The sequence below is a fragment of the Poromitra crassiceps genome, assembly GCF_964638095.1.
Source record: "Poromitra crassiceps genome assembly, chromosome: 19".
In the NCBI taxonomy this organism is placed as follows: domain Eukaryota; kingdom Metazoa; phylum Chordata; class Actinopteri; order Beryciformes; family Melamphaidae; genus Poromitra; species Poromitra crassiceps.
The window spans coordinates 4,986,437-5,004,514 of NC_139646.1; the positions used below are offsets into that span (position 1 = coordinate 4,986,437).

General features: G+C 44.7%; 1 protein-coding gene across 2 annotated transcripts; it reads left to right on the forward strand.

Annotated features, from left to right (window-relative positions):
* The first annotated feature begins 1,062 nt into the window (after positions 1-1,062).
* Positions 1,063-18,006, forward strand: akap8l (A kinase (PRKA) anchor protein 8-like). Of its 2 annotated transcripts, none has more exons than XM_083655930.1 (13): positions 1,063-1,163; positions 1,869-1,907; positions 2,845-3,058; positions 6,544-7,216; positions 7,781-7,892; positions 8,015-8,061; positions 9,954-9,984; positions 10,095-10,215; positions 12,917-13,058; positions 14,673-14,778; positions 14,873-15,003; positions 15,886-15,981; positions 16,549-18,006. In XM_083655930.1, exons 1-13 carry the CDS (start codon positions 1,139-1,141, stop codon positions 17,032-17,034), a joined length of 2,223 nt encoding a protein of 740 aa, XP_083512056.1. In that variant the 5' UTR covers positions 1,063-1,138; the 3' UTR covers positions 17,035-18,006. The 2 variants fall into 2 exon arrangements, with proteins under 2 accessions (XP_083512056.1, XP_083512057.1); XM_083655931.1 differs by having other exon boundaries at positions 7,784-7,892.
* The last annotated feature ends 72 nt before the right edge of the window (positions 18,007-18,078 follow it).

The window sequence follows — 18,078 nt, forward strand, 5'->3', positions numbered from 1 at the left end:
AGGTCGACTATCAGATACATTTAGAATAATGAATGGCATTTTTAGATACTCAGGATTCTAATATTCCCAGTCTGGACTTGATCTGTTTGGGTCAGGAGAAATCTACGTCTGTTGGTCGCAGTATACTGTGGAGGTAGCCTAGGTAAACCCAGCCACTGAGAGCAGGTCACGTGGGGGATGGGTTTACCCAGGCTACTGTGGAGGTAGTAGGTGAGAGAGGGGGAGAGGTCACAAGCAATTCTAAATGTTATCCTTTTCCTTTGTTGTTGTCATCCATAGTGGTTATTTGCATAAAAACACTATTTGATTATGACATGATTGTATCTTCATTTAAATATGTGCTTTGATAGAAAAAATGTAACTCAATGTGTAACTTGTGTTACTTGACAAAGTAACTGGTATAATATTACTGAAATCCTATTGGTAATAAGTTATATTACTGAGTTACTGCTAAAAGTAATATTACATGTTACTTTTGTAATGAGTTACCCCCCAACACTGGTATACGCCAATGCCTTTCAGCTGTGCCACCAGCCCACCACCACCCTTCAAGGTGCATTCAGGTACAATGCAAACTGTAGGAAAAATGCAAGGAGCCCCCCTCGCTCAATTCCTGGATGATGATTTACCCAAAACTACTGTATTTCTGAACTATCTCTTTAACCAAAACACACTTAGGCTATTTTATGTGCTCTTTTAATAATAACTAATGCAATATTTTTTCACTTCCATTCACGGAAGAAGAAGGCGCGACAGAGAGAGAAGAGAAGCAGCACCCACAGAGACATTTAATATAGATAGACACCCCAAATTCAAGTCACTTCCTGTATCTCTGCCACAGCGGTTTCGCCACTCACGCCCACTTAGAAGACTGGTCAGCCAATGAAGTTTCATTACCATTGACAGACAGCCAATCACAAGCTGATGACCACGCCCATTTAGGATACCGTGAATACAATTTCTTATTATTGGGGGAGCTGGAGTGGCGTGTCTCTACCTATTCAAGGTCTTTAATTTGGCACCCAGCCCCCACTCGAGAAGAGCCTGGTGACGCGAGGTTCAGCCCCCACCCATTGAAGTCGTGGTACTACCGCAGTGTGAGTTGAGTTGGAACAGAAGAACAGCGTACAACGAAACCATGGACGGTCGAGGCTACGGCTCTGGTAAATACAAACCTGGCCATTCGTAGTCAAAATTGACGTTCTAACCTGTGTGGGGGTGCATGTTTTTGTTTTAAACTAACGTTACAGTGGTTGGTTGCAATGTACCTAGCGTTAGCTCGATAGACGCTGCACGAGCCAAATGCTTTGTTGCAGCGTAGCGTCACAGCTACTTGCCATTAGTAATGTTAATGCCATTAGCTAATGCCATTAGTAACGTTAACATCAGATACCTTGCTAACACTATCTAACGTTATAGCTTTAATCAGCTGCAGGTCGGCTAACGTTATAACTTGTAACCGTTTGACCGTAGGTAGGTATAACGCTCCCTGTCTGCTCCACAAGCTAACGTTACTACAGGCCAAATGTAGCGTTAAGGATCGCTAACATGAATAGGAAAGTAGACCCGATATATCCAGGCAACGTTCGCATTAACCGTTTTTGCGACTTTACTATGAAACAGCTAACAGTCGCTCTTGTTCATTTTTTAGCTAGCGTTAGCTAACGCTAAAGTTAACGTTAGCTAGCTGATCTCGTTAAAATGGAGTCAGCCAGTGTGGCACAAAATTGACTCTTAAAGCTAATAAAATGGCCGCCACACCATTCAACAACTTAGCAACTTTATTCGTTACCAGATGTCTTGGCTGGTTGGTTTGCCAAAGTTAGCTAGCTAACGTTACTATACCACTCGAATTTCTTTTCTTCTAGGGTACTCCAGTTGGGGAGGCGGTGGATCAGGCAGCAGAGGTGAGGAAAAACACCAATACACAAAACGCAACATGTAATGACATAAACACAGACCGACTAGTGGTACCATCTTCTTTTCACAGGGTTCATGCTTACCCTCAGGCTCTTTCTATGTTCGTCTCAGGCCTTCAAGTTCACTGTAGTAAGAGCCCTCTTACCGACCATAGGATTTTCGTTAGACAATCTCTGTTGGGCATTAAACTCACCTTATTTCTGCACTTTGAAGTCACAGGTAGGGTCGGGTGGGGCAAACTAATTGTCACGAACCGCACAATAGCAAATATGTCACTGAGCACCTCATGTGTTGTCATGTGGTTCATGTCCACGGCTGAGCCGGTGTGTGTTAAATAATAAAACAAGACGTTAAGACCAAGAGCTATTGTGCGGTTATTAACGTGACACTAATTATATCGGAAGCCTAGTTGCGGGAAAAAGTGAGCGGCGGTTCTTTTTTTTTAAGACAAAGTTTGACGAGAATCACAGAGTTGCCTGGAAACAGGGTCCAGACGCATGCGCACTGGCATCATTTTGTCTTGTACATACATTCTACAATGCATTTAGACAGACCACCACCGCTCACTTTTTTCCGGCAACTAGGCTTCCGATATAATTAGTTTGCCCCACCCGACCCTACCTGTGACTTCAAAGTGCAGAAATAAGGTGAGTTTAATGCCCAACACAGATTGTCTAACGAAAATCCTATGGTCGGTAAGAGGGCTCTTACTACAGTGAAGTCCTGAGACGAACATAGAAAGAGCCTGAGGGTAAGGTTCATACAAGGTCCTCGAAGGCTTTGGGTTTGGGTGGGGGGTCAACTACTGGAATACCTTGAAAATAGCCCATTCTTTAACCAATTCAAATGAACCACATAACAGTCTTAGTTTGACCAAAGGTTTGTTCATCAAGTGATTACAACATTCACTCCTTGCCCCTCTAGGTTCTGGCGACTTTGACATGTATGGAGGAGGTTATAAGGACTCGATGTCGGGGCTCGGCGGCTATGGAGGTGGGCAGATGAAGAGAGGTCTCTCAGGGGGCTCCCTGCTCTCATCCACAGGCACAAATGCAGATGCTGTCATTGCCAAGATTAACCAGCGCCTGGACATGCTCACACAGCTGGAAGGAGGACTGAAAGGGAGCCGTGGTGACAGGTAATGGACAGAGATATAGGGATGATGACCTAATTTAATTTACCAGCACGTAAAAATACATTATTATTCATTACCTACAAACTAGTCACCTTTAGCTGACAGTCACAATTTTTTTTATCCCAAAATAGTACACTTATCAGAATCAGAAAAAACTTTGTTGATCCCTGAGGGGAAATTGAGTCATGCTACCTTAAGTGAATGATTTGCGAGTGGTTTTGTGTCTGCCACCTTTTCACTCTCCATGAGTTTGCAGCTATGTTAAGTGTGGTTATTTTCAACATGGGGCGTGTTTATCATTTGCAGTCATGTTGATAGATTCTAATTAAAATCTGAATTATTTTGCTACCATAGAGTGACTTAACCTTTACATGCTGCCTCGTACAATCTCCCAAGGAAACTGACAGTCAAGTTTCTTTATAAGAACACAATTATTTCAGGTTGACTCTTGAGATGTGTATGATATAGTGAGACATGTCTAGGTTTGTATTGGCTTGGCCCAGTGTTTCCTTTATCCGGTAATTGCCGGTCTTTTACTGGTCAAATCAAGGCAGCAGATATTCCTCCAATTTGTCTGTGTTCTGTGTATTTTAGATCACACACAAACACAATGTTACAATGTGCATCAATATGGCTATGCTATTACCACTACTTTATTGAATTGCCATTATTGTGAACGTTCTAACCGGAAGTTTCAGTTTTTTTTCTGGCTGGCTTGACACTGCTTCAAGTAGGCGATGACATTTGCAGCTCCAGTCTGCACGTGAATCTTTATCACAAACGCTGTGTGTAAACGCGGAATCAAAGGCTAGAACGCAACAACAGTTTGCCTTTTTATGCGAGCCCTATCAAATCTATTTTTTGCGGGTGCTGATTTCTAATTGGTAGTTCTTTGGGTCCTGATCGGCTTATGGGAGTGTCGGCTACGTTAATCAGAGGATACAACAGAGTACACTTGTGTTTTGTAGAAGAGGATGTCTCACTTGCATCGTCCGCTTCACAATCACAACAAGCAGTACAGTTTTTACACAAAAATGTATCCGTTTGCTCCCCTTTCAAAACGTTGCTGCCAGACAGACAGCGGTGAGACCCACACCCCTCCATTCTGAACACATTTTCATCACCCAAACCACTCTCCTCTCTCCTTCTCTCCTCGCAACGCCTCGACCAAAAAACAACAACAATCGGCTGAGCTGTGGCTAGCAGCGGCAGGCGTATTTCTGCGTATTTCACAGACGTTTGGAGCTACTAGTTAGCATTGAGCGATCACTGTAATGGCAAATAAGGCCCAAGTGGGAAAAATTACCAGAATTATCTTTCAACCCAGTAGCTGTCTGCTCATGCATACAGTGTAGACACAACTGACCATGCAGTTTAAAGTGCACATGTATTCCTTTTACCCCTTCATCTCTTGGTCCCTTTTGTATCTTCAGTATTCAATTTTGTCCTTGTTCTCACACCCCAGCTAGCTTTTCTTTTCTCTCTCCCGTTTGTTTGGGTTACGGTATGGATTCGTCACAGAGGCTGTTTGTAAAAGGTGACGCTAGAGCTGGAAGATTGAAGATTGCACAATGTACACACAACACAATGTACACACAACACAATGTACACACAACACAATGTACACACAACACAATGTACACACAACACAATGTACACACAACACAATGTACACACAACACAATGTACACACAACACAATATTAGAACATTTGCAGGCAGGTTTTTGCACGACCATTAAACGGCCGGCTCCGTGGTTAGAAGAGCTGTGAGTGCTGTAACTTCACAGCAAGAAGGTCCTGGCTATGCACTAGGCAGAGCTGTACGCACGCTTTATTAGGTGGTAGCACTGGTGCTAGTAAGCTAAAAATGTAGTAGCACAAACAGGTGGCGGTTAAACATATATACATCGTTTTCATTTTATGTTAAAAGTACACGCATCCCTCAGTAAATACGAGTGTGATTATTATAATAAAATGTTTGATTAAATCCAAGTACTTAAAATGGTTTAAAATCCATGCTGACTTTCCACTCTGCTTCACACTTTTGCCAGTATGGCAGTGACGTTGGCATTAAATTTCATTCTAAATCAGACCTGGGCATTATGTGGCTCAGGGGCCAGAACCGGGCCCTCACGATGGTTCTGCCTGGCCCGGGCGGTCTAAGATAAACCACACCATTTTACATATGAAGCTAGAATGAGATGACCTAAATTGGCCGTTTGGAGTGATTTTAAATATAATAAACGCAGAAGAATAAGTGCACAGTATGTTTTCTATAATCTAGTGATAAAATTAGAGATTACGGCATGACAATATTTTTTGGACCACCGGCTGGTCTGGGTTGCTCATGTGCCGCGAACGCTGGGGGGGTACCCTGCTTCCATGATCCGTTTGGTTGACATTGTTTCCTGAATTTTTCCCATGGACCTCATGCTTGGACAGTCAAATGGTGCCTGTAATTCAGATTAATCTCATGCAGGGTCTCATCAAATGTCTTCTTCACTCACATTTTATACCATCTGGGTAAGTTAGATGTCAAGCAAGTCTCACCCTAGAGATCATGTTTTACCTAGTGCTCTTTCAACATTTCCTTTTGTCTTGACCCTTTGATTTTTATTTTGACACACTTTTTGTTCTCGTCATCCTTCACATGACCTCTGACCCATGACCTGACCCTATGTGCTGGCTTTAGGTTACACAAGAGCCATGAGTGTACAGATGTTGGCATGGCATTACTGTGTCTGTCGAGCTGAATTGAAGTCTATTGAAGGCCTGACCTGCTGAATAAGAAATCACTCCCTTACCCCTGAAAAAGAAGCTTGATTTGAAGCCCCCCCCCCCCCCCCCCTCGTGATTATCGGAGTATAATCTAATCACTTCCCAAGTGTTTCACCTCTTGCATCTGCCATGGCACATCACTGGTTCTAATGGACAATGCTTTTGTCTGTTTCTTTGTGTGACCAACAGCTCTGCCCATTTGCCTCTGTCTCATATTGCCCCGGTTTGATAACCTGTCTCTCATACTAAGGTTTGATAACCTCTCTCATACTAAGGTTTGATAACCTCTCTCATACTAAGGTTTGATAACCTCTCATACTAAGGTTTGATGACCTATCTCATACTAAGGAGTGGGGGTTAAAAATGCATTTCCCCTAACCTGCCAGGGTGCTACTCGCCCTTTGACCTCCCAACAGCGAGGTGTGGTTGGATGAGTTCTGCAAACTTAATGTTCAGAGAAAAACATTACTGTGCTATGAAGGACCACATCCAGACTGTTACGGTGTTTTGGATCATCAGTTTTATCTTGCCTACATGGTTCCATCATGACATGAAGCTGGGAGTGAGACAGAAAGGGAGAGAGAAAGCGAGACCATGGAGGAGAAGAAGGAAGAGCAGGTGGGAGAAATCCCAACCTGACTGCCTCCCTCCCTCCCTCACTCTCTGCTCTTCTCTATCGCCCCTCTCCCTCCCTCCTCCTCCCCCGCAGGTTTGAGCAGTACGAGTCGTTCGACTCGCGCCCCTCCTCTCTCACCTCTTCCCGAGATCTCTACAGATCTGGCGGCGGCGGTAGCTATGGCTACGGTGACGGCCGCGGGGACAACATGCTGTTGGGTCAGCAGCGCGGAGGCTCAGGCTTCGGAGGGGGAATGGGGCTAGGGGGTGGAGGAGGAGGAGGAGGAGGAGGAGGAGGAGGCTTCGACAGCCAGTCCTCGTCCTACGGAGGAGTCGCTAAGATGCGACAGAATATGAGGGAGTCCTTCTCCAGTGGCCAGGGAGGAGGTTCAGGAGGTGGAGGAGGATGGGCCGGAGCAGGCCGCCGCACCCCCAGAAGGGGTGGAAGTGCCGGGGGTCGAGGAGGAGCTGGAGGTTTTGGAGGCCGCAGATCTGACCCCACTCCGTTAAGAGGAGGGCGGGGAGGAGGAGGTGGTGGTGGTGGTGGTGGTGGTGGTGGTGGTGGTGGTGGTGGTGGTGGTGGCCACTCCCACCGTGGCCACTCCCCAGGAGGTGGTAGAGGAAAGCTCCCATCCCTCCTGTCCAACCGCATGTACCCTGAGAGTGGGGGTTTCCATCAGGGTTCCACCCAAGGGCCTCACGACTTCCCTGGGAGGAACTTTGGAGGGGGCCGAGGCCAGCGAGGCCGCAAGAGACCCCTCAACAAAGTAAGTACCTCCAGCCAACCCCCCCCCCCCCCCCCCCCCCCCCAACACTGGGCACAAGTAAAGACCATTTCAATCTCCTCCTTTTTGTACCTTCAGCCAACTAGCAAGCCCAACCATAAATGCTAGTACCAATGTGTGTCATCTAAAGCAACCTGTCCCACATAAAACCCAAATTTGACACATCACTGCCCCTCCCATCTGTCCAAGTCCGTGTTGAATGTGGTCAGAAATGCCCCAGGGAGCTAAACTGCCCTCTTTCTACCAAAAACTGCCCAGTCATCACCCCCGCACATCATTTGGCCACTTCACATAATGGGGGTGTTTGATGATTTCCCTTTTTGGATTTTATTTGGATTTTTGTTTTTTTATTTCCCCCCATAACTGGACACTCTTAGGATAAGGCTAATGTTAGTGCTAAGGGAATGCCCATAGAGGGGAGACTTAATATTTTACGTGTGCCAACTTGCCATTGACAAGAGTTTAGCCTAGAAATCCCGTAATACTCGTTGTATTGTCCGTTTGTTTGTGTCCATGTGAGTTCGAATTGATTGTGTTGACCCCTAGCAGGTGAAGCCACAGCAGAAGAAGAGAAAGCAAACAGAAACGGTGACTGAAGCCGATGAACCAGAGTCCAAAATGAATAAGAAAGAGATCGCAGGGACAGAATCTGTCCAAGGTACTTACTGAAATGCTAAACGCTAGATTAACTGTGCCATTACACCGCACACCCTTTCTGTGTGTTTGATTGTGTTTGGCTGGCCTGGTAATGGTTGATGTTCACCTGCTGTTTCTCCATAGAGCCGGCAGCAGAGAAAAATGGCGACAGCGACAAACCTGCTGCTACTGTGAGTAGATCATCATTTATACAAGGCTATAGTGCTGCACGATTAATCGAATCGCAATCGCGATGTCAGCACGTGCGATTACATAACCGCAAAAGTGTGCGATTATTTTATTTTTTTCACGTCTTTTTGAGTGTGTGTGTGTGTGTGAGAGAGCCTCCTCTAAACTAACGTTACACGCGACGCAGCAAACACACGTTTCTCTGCCATCACACTGGGCATCAATACTAGCGGGAGACTTCTCCCATGGACTCCCGCAAATAAGTAATGTTATGTGCAGCAAGGTTACTTATCTACCGAGAGGGCGAGAGAGAACATCCATGATTGCTAACAGCAAGCTATGCTAATAATAACTAGCTAGCCGTTCGTTCAGAAACGCATGTAAACAGCCGTGTGATCAGTGAGAAGTCAGTAAAATAAGGAGAGAGCTGCAGGTGCTTATGCAGAACTAGTGCGCGATTAAGTACACAGTGGGGATGACCCGCTGTGATGAAGAATATAACGAGATTAACAAGGTTGATAGCAAAACACTGTCGCAGCTGCCAGCACTGGCAGCATCACCTCCAGGCTCCTAGCTAGCCTGACGTCACATGACGCCTTCATGGTCCCTCGTTAAAAGTCTGCAGATGCACGTAACCTCACCTCTCTCTCAAGAAGCGTCACGTGAGTGTGGCGTTTAAGGCCATCTGTCGCTACAAAATAAATAAACGGGGTGTATCATTCATTAGTATTGCTGGACAGACATGTAACTAACTTGCAACTTTGCTGAGCCATCTTCTATGTGCTGTAACACAGTGCAGTTTCTATTTGACTGGTGTTTCTTTTTTTACATGTTTGGGACAGGCAAATGTCTCAAAATGTTTTATTTTTTGTAAAGATAATTTAATTTCAAATTGTTTTATTTTTTTAGTTTTAATATATTTTAAATTGTAACATATTTCATGTATTTTAGTCTGTGATATGTGAAACCGTGGTATTTTTGTCCAAGGTTATCATACCGTCAAAAACTCATGCCGGCACATCCCTAGATACCTCTTGTTTATTATATCGCAATCGCAATCGCAATATTGTCCACCCTAATCGCTAATCGCACCTTTTCCCCAAATCGTGCAGCACTACAAGGCTACTACTGGTTCTCTTTTGATTATCTCTTCTCTAACAACTAGGGATGCACAATTATATATCAGCAATCAATCATATCGGTATTGGCCGGTATGGTTTGTTATTTTTTGTATATATCGCTATGCGGTAAGTCTATGATTTACCAAATGTTTTGGAAATAAAGGCATAACTTTTTTCAAATTCACAATGTTCACATGTGTTTTTCAGTATGTACACAATTCGATGATCATACAAACTTGTTTTTATACAGATGATCACATAACCAACATCATGAATATCGGTTATCTGCCATAAAAGCAATTTTAATATGGGTTATCGTATCTGCCAAAATTCTATTGACCTATTTGAGCCCCCCCACCGTTTTCACCCCAATTGTACACTAGCACATTACTCGGATAAATGTGCAGTCGCCAGCCACTTCTTTTCAGTTTCACTGGCAGGACGTAGCACATGGGAGGATCATGCTATTCCCCTCAGTCCCCCCAACTCCCCCCGAACGGGCGCACCTAGCGACCAGAGGAGGCACTAGTGCAGTGACCAGGACACATACCCTTAATCTAGCTTCCCACCCGGCACCTGCAGACGGGGCCAATTGTGCCCGCATAAGCTGGAGGTAACACTGGGGCTCGAACCTGTGACCCTCGCGTTGGTAGGCAGGGAATCTACCGCATCGGCCAAAATGTTCATATAGGTGCGCTGTATCCCTACTAAAAACTGAGGATTCTGTGTATTTATGTTCATAAATAAGGGGGTGCTTTTTCTCTTCTCCACAGGAGACGAATCCTGAACCCGATGTGGAGAAAGGTAAGCTTGACCTGCTGTTGTGCTAGGCTCTTGCAGTCTACATCAACTTACACTCCGTCCTTATGCAATCTCTTGGCATACTTATTTTCTACTCTTCTTTTCCACATCAGATGCACCCATACAGGAGGACAACTCTCAGGCCAAGAAGAAGCAACAGGGCAAGGCCAGCCCAGCCCAAGCCCAGGACAAGCCCCCCAAAAATAGAAAGAGGGGGAGGGGCTACCTGGAAAGGTGAGGAGGCAAACTAAAGACCACCCAGGGGTCAGGATTACATGCTAGATCACCTTACTTCACGGGTGTCCTAACTTTTTTGAATGGGGGCCAGATTAGATAATGTGAAAATACCCGGGGGGCCGGCTACTATCATATGGGTTATTAAAAGAATCACATACAATACAATTGTATTGTAAGGGTTTTGTTTACCATCTGAAAACATGACTGTAGTTCCGCGGCCGCCTGCATAGTTCCTACTTGGTGCTTGTCTACAAACTGTATGATATGATAGTGCTGTCATCATTAGGTGAACGGAAAAAGTGCAAAGTAGACTTGCTTGATTAACCAATACTGTGTGGAGGGCCACATATTGTATATTTTGAGAGACGAGCCGAGGGCCGCTTAAAATCTGTCCGCGGGCCACAATTGGCCCTCAGGCCGGACTTTGGACATTCCTGCCTTCATCTCTCTTGCCTCATTTACCTTTCTCAAAATGTGAAGGTGTGCTTTGTTATGAATGAAAACTGGTGCACAGATGCTGTCCTCATGAACCAAACTTCAGACCTGCCAACCTGCACTCATTTTTCGTAGCAGGCAGGCACGCGTTTTGACATCGAAGTACGCTGGTACAATTTGTCACTTAAAACTACACAAAAATGCGTCGACGCCTGTTAACTCAATGGTGCACATGCAATATCCAAGTGTGTCCTGTGACCAATCCAACCGACGTAAGGAATTATTCTAGCCAATCGGAGGCAGAGGAGGGCAGGTCATTACTTCGCCTTCAACTCCTAGTAGTTGGCGTGTTAGCAGTTTTTCCCCCGCCTCGTCTCAAACATGGCTGCTGCAGTCTTGCCAAACACAGACACCCCAGATGCACAGAGCGAAATATAGAATGACTTTGATCACAGTCAGGGCAAAACCCACGGACACAACATAGCCTGCCTGTAAACGATGTTTCAAAGCGGCGCAGGCGAAGGGAGCCAACACGTCCAACTTCAAACATCTCGCCTACAAGACAATCCGACTTGTTCGAAGAGCGACAGGTTAGCGAATGTGATAACGTATTTACATTCCTTCAAGTCAAATGAGTGATTTTGTTACAAGCAAACTTTTTTCACCATCAAGACTAGTTTGACGAGGCAATTAAGGACAATGCGCTCAGTATGACTGCAGTCCTCGGCCAAGGAGGTGTAACGGTATTGAGTCATGATGCTGTTTAATAAGTAATTATATCTGGTTGCAAATATAATTAAATATCAAAGAAATCACAAACTCAAGTATAGGGCAGTGTTGGGGCTAGTGGTCCACGAGTAGATTTATCTTTTTTCCTTTTGTTACACTGCCGCCCACCTCCCACTATCCAATCAGAGAAATGTTTACATTTTCTTGGAAACGGAAGGTCAGATTGCGATGCTTATAAAGGGACTCTATGTATTTTTTCACCCCAAATCCAATGCCACCACCCCTGAGTCTCTACGAGTTACGGTTGCAGAAACAAACACTCTATTTCAGTGATTGCTGTCAGAATATAGAGCCATTTAACACTTATTTGAACACAAAAACATCACTGAATGCAACTTTAAGATGGCAACAGATAGCCTATTTGACTTTGGCAACATTGTGCATTCATTGAACTTGAAAAAACTTTCTTTGAACTTTGAATATATTTGAACTGAAAAGGAGAAATAAATGGACTTAACTAAAAGGATGCAAACTAGTCACCTTTCGGTGACAGTCACCTTTTTCATCCCAAAATAGGACGCTTAAATGAATGATTTTTAGTGATTTTGTGTCTGCCCTGGTAGATCTGTCACCTTTTTCACTCCATGAGTTTGCATCTCTGAACTAAAATAAATTATTATTATTTTTTTTATATCGGTTATCTTGTTTTCATAATTGGGGAAGCCAAAACATTTGATTAATTGTACAGCCATAATTCTATTTGTCATTTAATTAGCCAGAAAATTTTAATTTATAGTTGAAGTAGTAGGCCTATTGTTTTTGGGGATGTTTTGGGAGTTAGGTAGTCTCGCTAGCCAGCCTCTCTTCCTTTCCGTCAGAGTCTGGCGCTGTGGAAACAGGCAACAGGGATAAGCCCGCCCCTGCTCTAAAGCTGCTCTCCCATTTGAGCGGCTGTTTCGGTGGCAGCAGGATATCTGCTCCCCCGCTTGCAAGCTCTGTCACGCTCTGTTCATTGGCTCCGACCATATGTCAATCAGAGCGGCTTCCGCTCCCATGTGTGTCTCTGTAATGCTCCCGTCGAACGCTAACTAGCTAGCGTAGAAAGCTAACGGCAGAAACCTACAGGCTAACTCGTTGCTACACGCTGAAAATGGCAAGTTTTGAAGAAAATTTGGATTGCGCAATAAAGAAGGCCTGCTCGGCACAAGTTCCACCCCGAAACTATTTTCCAAGGGCACTAACGCTAAGCACCGCCCAAGACGAGGCTGATTGGTTAACCCAAACAGCCTTTTTTTCGCAATCCCACAATGGAAACCTGCGACGCCAGACTCTCTGATGGAAAGGAAGAGAGGCTGGCTAGCGAGACTAGGAGTTAGGTGGTCCCTGAGTTTTTTTTATTTGGTGAAGTGGTCCTTGGTCTGAAAAGGTTTGAGAAACACTGGGATAGGGGATATCAGATCACTGCATACCATGTAAAAGTCTGATGGCGTTAAATTCATGAATGAGGCAATGATGAAATGTTCCTATTTTGCAGGCTGATGTTTACGTGCTCTGCGTGTAAGTTCCGCTCGTTCTACAAGGAGGACATGGTCGTTCATCTTGAGTCTCGCTTCCACAAGGACCACTTCAAGTTCCTGGCCAGCCAGCTGTCCAAGCCCACCACAGACTTCCTACAGGTGAGACTTAAATGCACAGAGAGTTGACAGATGTGCTCACGAGGATTTAAGTTTCTGTTCCTGACCCATTTCCATTGTTTGGATTCCACAGCTGCAAAATAAAAACTATGCAACTGAATTGATTGTCCTATAAGATATCCCTCTTCTCCCACATTATGCATCTGACGTGACTTCCATCTGGTGCTGGCAGTGTCCCGTGTCTGCTAGAAGTGAATAACAGACAATCAATTTGATTTAAAAGTTTGAAAAGAAGACTTGAGCTGCTCAAACCTGCAATAGAAGACGTACAAAAATAGCTTTTTCCCCCCTTAAGGCCTTGATCTACTTGTGCGTCAAACCCCTCAGCCCTCGCCGAATGCGCCGAGGCGCGTGCCGCGGTGGGCGAGCCTGCCGGCGCAGCGTGCGTGCAGCTCTTCGAAAATGTGACTCACGCAGCCGATGCGAACAGCGCGAGGATAATATAATATAGATGGGGAGATAACAGGAGAGAGTGAAAGCTATTACCAAGTATATGCACTACATTCTCTCCTTGGGCAAACTTCTAGTCATTGAAATCCTAGTGAAATCACACAATTTACTCATTTTGCTGCGCAACTCCCCTGCGACCCCTCGTCAAGCTGACGTTCGAGTGTATAGGACCAGCTGCCGCCGGGCAAGGCTCCAAGATGATGCGGAAGTATATTTCAGCCTTAAGTGCCCGTGGTTATTTGATGTAAAAGCCAATAATAGAATCAGTCCTAAAACCCGGAAATGAGTTGGCATGGATTCCCTCGTCTCCCAAGTTGACGTGTTTTTGTTTAGATGCCTGAAAATAAGGTCTGTGTTTAAAAAGTTTATATTTACACATTTTGTTCAGCAAGATCATCTTCACAAATGAACATGGATTGAAGCGTTTTCTGGTCATCGCAATTTCTGGCCATCGCATTTACGCTTCAAAAATCATAAAAATTGTCATTTGTGAAGATTATCTTGCCAAACAAAACGTATAAGTAGGCTATCACAAACCATGGACGTTATTTCAGGCATCTAACCAAACACCCATTGACTTTGAGATGAGGGAAGCGAGGGTGATGCTAACTCCTGGGTGGCCTACAAACATAGTTCATCCCTGCGGCACTCTATTTGACCAGACAAGGTTTCTGTCATGAGAGAGGTTTATTTTTTGCTTAAATTCCTGAGCTTACACTAGGCCAGGGATCGGCAACCCTTTTGATATGAAGTGCCATTTTCAAATTTGCTCGTCAATCAGTGTCTCCCAAGGTTTTTTAGCGGGAGGACCTGACATTGTCTCTTTCGCTCCGACATTTCCATCTGTTCTCTGCTGCTTTGGAACACATGGAACGCAAAGAGGCTAACCAAAGGCAGAGTAGCATGGGTCACACTAGTACTGTAAACATACTAAATGACAGTGCAAATGGCTGTGAAATGGGTGTAATTTGGCATTTCTACAAAAAAATGTCAATTGTGCACTTATTGCTACTGCGTGCCGCCGTGCCACTGGTTAACCCTTTGCGTGCCAGAGCTGGCACCCGTGCCCTACTTTGCTGACGCAGAGAGAATGATGTATATGCACAATTTTACATGACACAGAAACTGTATGTTTGTGTTTTCTAGGAGTACTTAATGAACAAGTATAAGAAGGCCGACCAGAGGGTTACTCAGATGGAAAACCACAGTGCTGCCATCTGCAAGGTCTACAAGGAGGAGGACCTCACCAGAGGTAAACGGAGCAGCTGTGTATATCTGTGTGTGAGAGAAAACAGCAATTGTTTGTTATTAAAACATATTCTCGTCTCTTTCTTGCACTCCTGTAGAGCTGGGTATGGAACACTTCATGAGGAAAGTGGAGGCAGCCCACTGTGCAGCATGTGACCTCTTCATCCCCATGCAACAGCACCTGATTCAGAAGCACATTAAATCTTCTGACCACAACTACAACCGCAAGGTACCAGGATAGGGTTAGCAGGGGTCTTGAAAAGTATTCAAAGTTGATACATCAGGTCGGGGTACCTGTTCGGGGCGGAAGGGAACTGGTGGGAATAGCGTGATCCTCCCATGTGCTACGTCCTGCCGGGGAAGCTCCCCGCTGTCAGGTGAAAAGAAGCGGCTGGCAACTGCGCATGTGTCGGAGGAAGCATGGTGCTAGTCTACGGCTCTCCCCAGATCGGCAGAGGGTTGAGCAGCGGGGGGGGGGGAATTGGCCAAGTACAATTGGGGAGAAAATGGTGGTGGAATCAAAAATGAATTGTGTGTGTATATATATATATATATATATATACGGTATATATATATATATATACATACACACAATTCTTTTATATATATATTTATATATATATATATATATATATATATATTTTATGCATCAGTCTAGGGTTTGTGGCAGACTTTGTGATATCAGCAATTATCGTAATGTCCAAAGAATCCATTCATTATTGTCTCGGGATGAAAATTGTGATTTACACACCTGTCGATGTGATCAAAGTGGTGTTGAGGTCTTAAAATGTTTGAAAGGGTCTTAAAAAAATGTCTTAAATGGTATTGAATTGAACTTCAGGATTCCTGCCCTAGGTTGGGCCATATGTTAACATTTTCCAACTGGCCACAGTCAGCGGTGATTGCACATGTATTTGTGAATGTCCAATATATTTGCGCATACCGTGTGTGTGTGTGTGTGTCAGAGCCATAGAGATATGAGTTGCGTCATCTCCCTTCACGTCAATGGATCTTTTTTTATTGACTCTGGAAAGTGCTTGAATTGAGTGCTAGATTGGGTTGTTTTGCTCTTTGTCCCGTCTGACTTTTGCCTGTCCTTCTGTGATCCCAGGGTATGATGGAACAGTCCAAGAGGGCCAGCCTGTCGGTCGCTCGCAGCATCCTTAACCACAAGCTCATTGGCAAGAAGCTGGAGAGCTACCTCAAGGTAAATACAGTGGCAAGATTCAAGATTTTTATTGTCACTCCGTGGTACAAGTATCACGTGTGAAATTCTTGTGCTGTAGACTCCGTTTACAACATAGTACAAATATAACGGGGCATATGAGTGCAAAAACAACAAGAGACACAACAAGCAATAAGGCAGTAGAGTGATAAGACAAGTCAGAGACAGTGGCATATCCACTGCACATAGGTGCACATGTCATGTGCATACTTTAGACGTGCTTAAACATTTTAAATTCGACGTACAGGTGCTAATAGCATATACCTAATTAAACATACAATTAAACATTAGACATACATAATGGTAGCAGCTACAGTACGGTACAGCTGCTACACTATTTGTGCATGCACCCACCTTTCAGCATATACTGTGCTGCACCTAGCTTTTGATAGTTACCGTTGCTGAAAATGTAGGTACAGTACGTAGGGAGCAAAGGCATACGTTGTAGTACCAGTACACTGTACGGCACAATCCCAAAGTGAAATCTTTACTTGACGAGAGTGCAGACGTACAGAACAAACCGTGTGCTATCTTCTCTTCCCTTGGCAGGGCGAGAACCCCTTTACCGGTAACCGAGACGACCAGGATCCCGAGGACTCCATGGTGATGGACGTGTCAGAGCTGGAGTTAACCAATGACAACCAGACAGAGGCGGAGACAGAGGCAGAGCCTATCAAGGAGGAGCCGCAGCTGGAGGGAGTGACGGCCGAAGAGGCGGTCGAGGGCGAAGGGGGCGGGGCCGAAGAGGAAAAGATGGAGGAGGAGCCAGGAACGGAGGCAGCAGAGGTAACGGAGGCAGCAGAGGTAAAGGAGGAGGTACAGGAGGAGGTGCAGGAGGAGGCAGCAGCAGCAGCAGCAGAGGCTCCGCGGGAGGAGGAGGAAGACGAAGAAGGTTTTGAAGTTGGGGAGGAGGAGTATGTGGTGGACGATGAGGTTGGCGAAGACGAGGGAGTAGTGGATGAGGTGGAAGACGAGGAGGATGAAGGAATCGAGGCCACAGTGGCGGACGAGGACGACAAGAATGATGACGAATGACTTTTTTTACCTTCTGTGTGACCTCTTGTTGACCTTTAAAAATGTGTCTGGACCAGACGCCCACAGTCCCCCTCGACTCTATTCTCTTTCCTGCCACGTTCAGTTAATATACATACATGACCTAATCCCCACGTTTCTCATGCTCAAATAAGCCTGAACGTTTAGGACTTCAATTTTTGTTCATAGACTTTTTTTATTGTGCCTTTTTTTTTGTTCAAATTCTTTATATTTAGATTCATTTGTTTAGAATTGTTTAAGATGATAAACATTGTGAAGCGGTGAGAAATTACCTACTTATAAAACGGGATAGTTTCGGTCCTTGATTGCGATTGGCTGAGCCATGTTCGAAGCCGGTGTGAAATACTCTACAAACACACACCTGTAACCGGCGTCACGGTATTACTGCGTCTCAGTGTTGTTGTGTCTGCAGACACGTGTGTTGATTGGCAACCGTTCTGATAAATGCCGCGGCTGAAGGACCACATTGCTTGGCGAAAAAGTTATTTGATATCAATATTGCATTTTGTTGTTGTTGTTGATGAAACCTTACCAGGTAGGCTATACGTAGTAACCGATTTATGAAAGCAATACGCCCCGTGAGGCTGTGATTTTACAACCGCTAAGGGGTGTTTAAGGCATGGCTTGCCTTAGAACACCCCTTAGCTGTTGTAAAATCTATATACTGTAAACCACGGCCTCTTGGGGCTTATTGCTTAACTCCCCCGCCCCCCCCTCCCCTTCAGAGTTGCATAATGCTGTACCTCTCCTGTCTGTCACCTCTAGTGGTGGTGATGATGAATGACTGATTTCCCCCCCAGCTTGTGATTAAATCTCGGAACAGGATGAGCTTTAATCTTCAGCTGGGGTGAGAAATATTGAGAGGATGTGTGTAGATTAGGTATCTTTATCATTTAACAGAAAGCCAGTTTTGTTTTTGCTCCCCTAAGTACAAAATAAACTTGTTGAATAAATGACTTGTTTCACAGAGTATTATTATTATTATTAGATTTAGACTTATCAGTTAGTTAGTTTTATCAAATTAGT

Bases quoted from the DNA above. Each gene is read 5' to 3' on its own strand.
- akap8l (XM_083655930.1), top strand. From the start codon at position 1,139: ATGGACGGTCGAGGCTACGGCTCTG. The intron at 7,893-8,014 runs GTACTTACTGAA...GTTTCTCCATAG, and splicing joins AGGGACAGAATCTGTCCAAG to AGCCGGCAGCAGAGAAAAAT. The intron at 15,982-16,548 runs GTAAATACAGTG...TTCCCTTGGCAG, and splicing joins AGCTGGAGAGCTACCTCAAG to GGCGAGAACCCCTTTACCGG.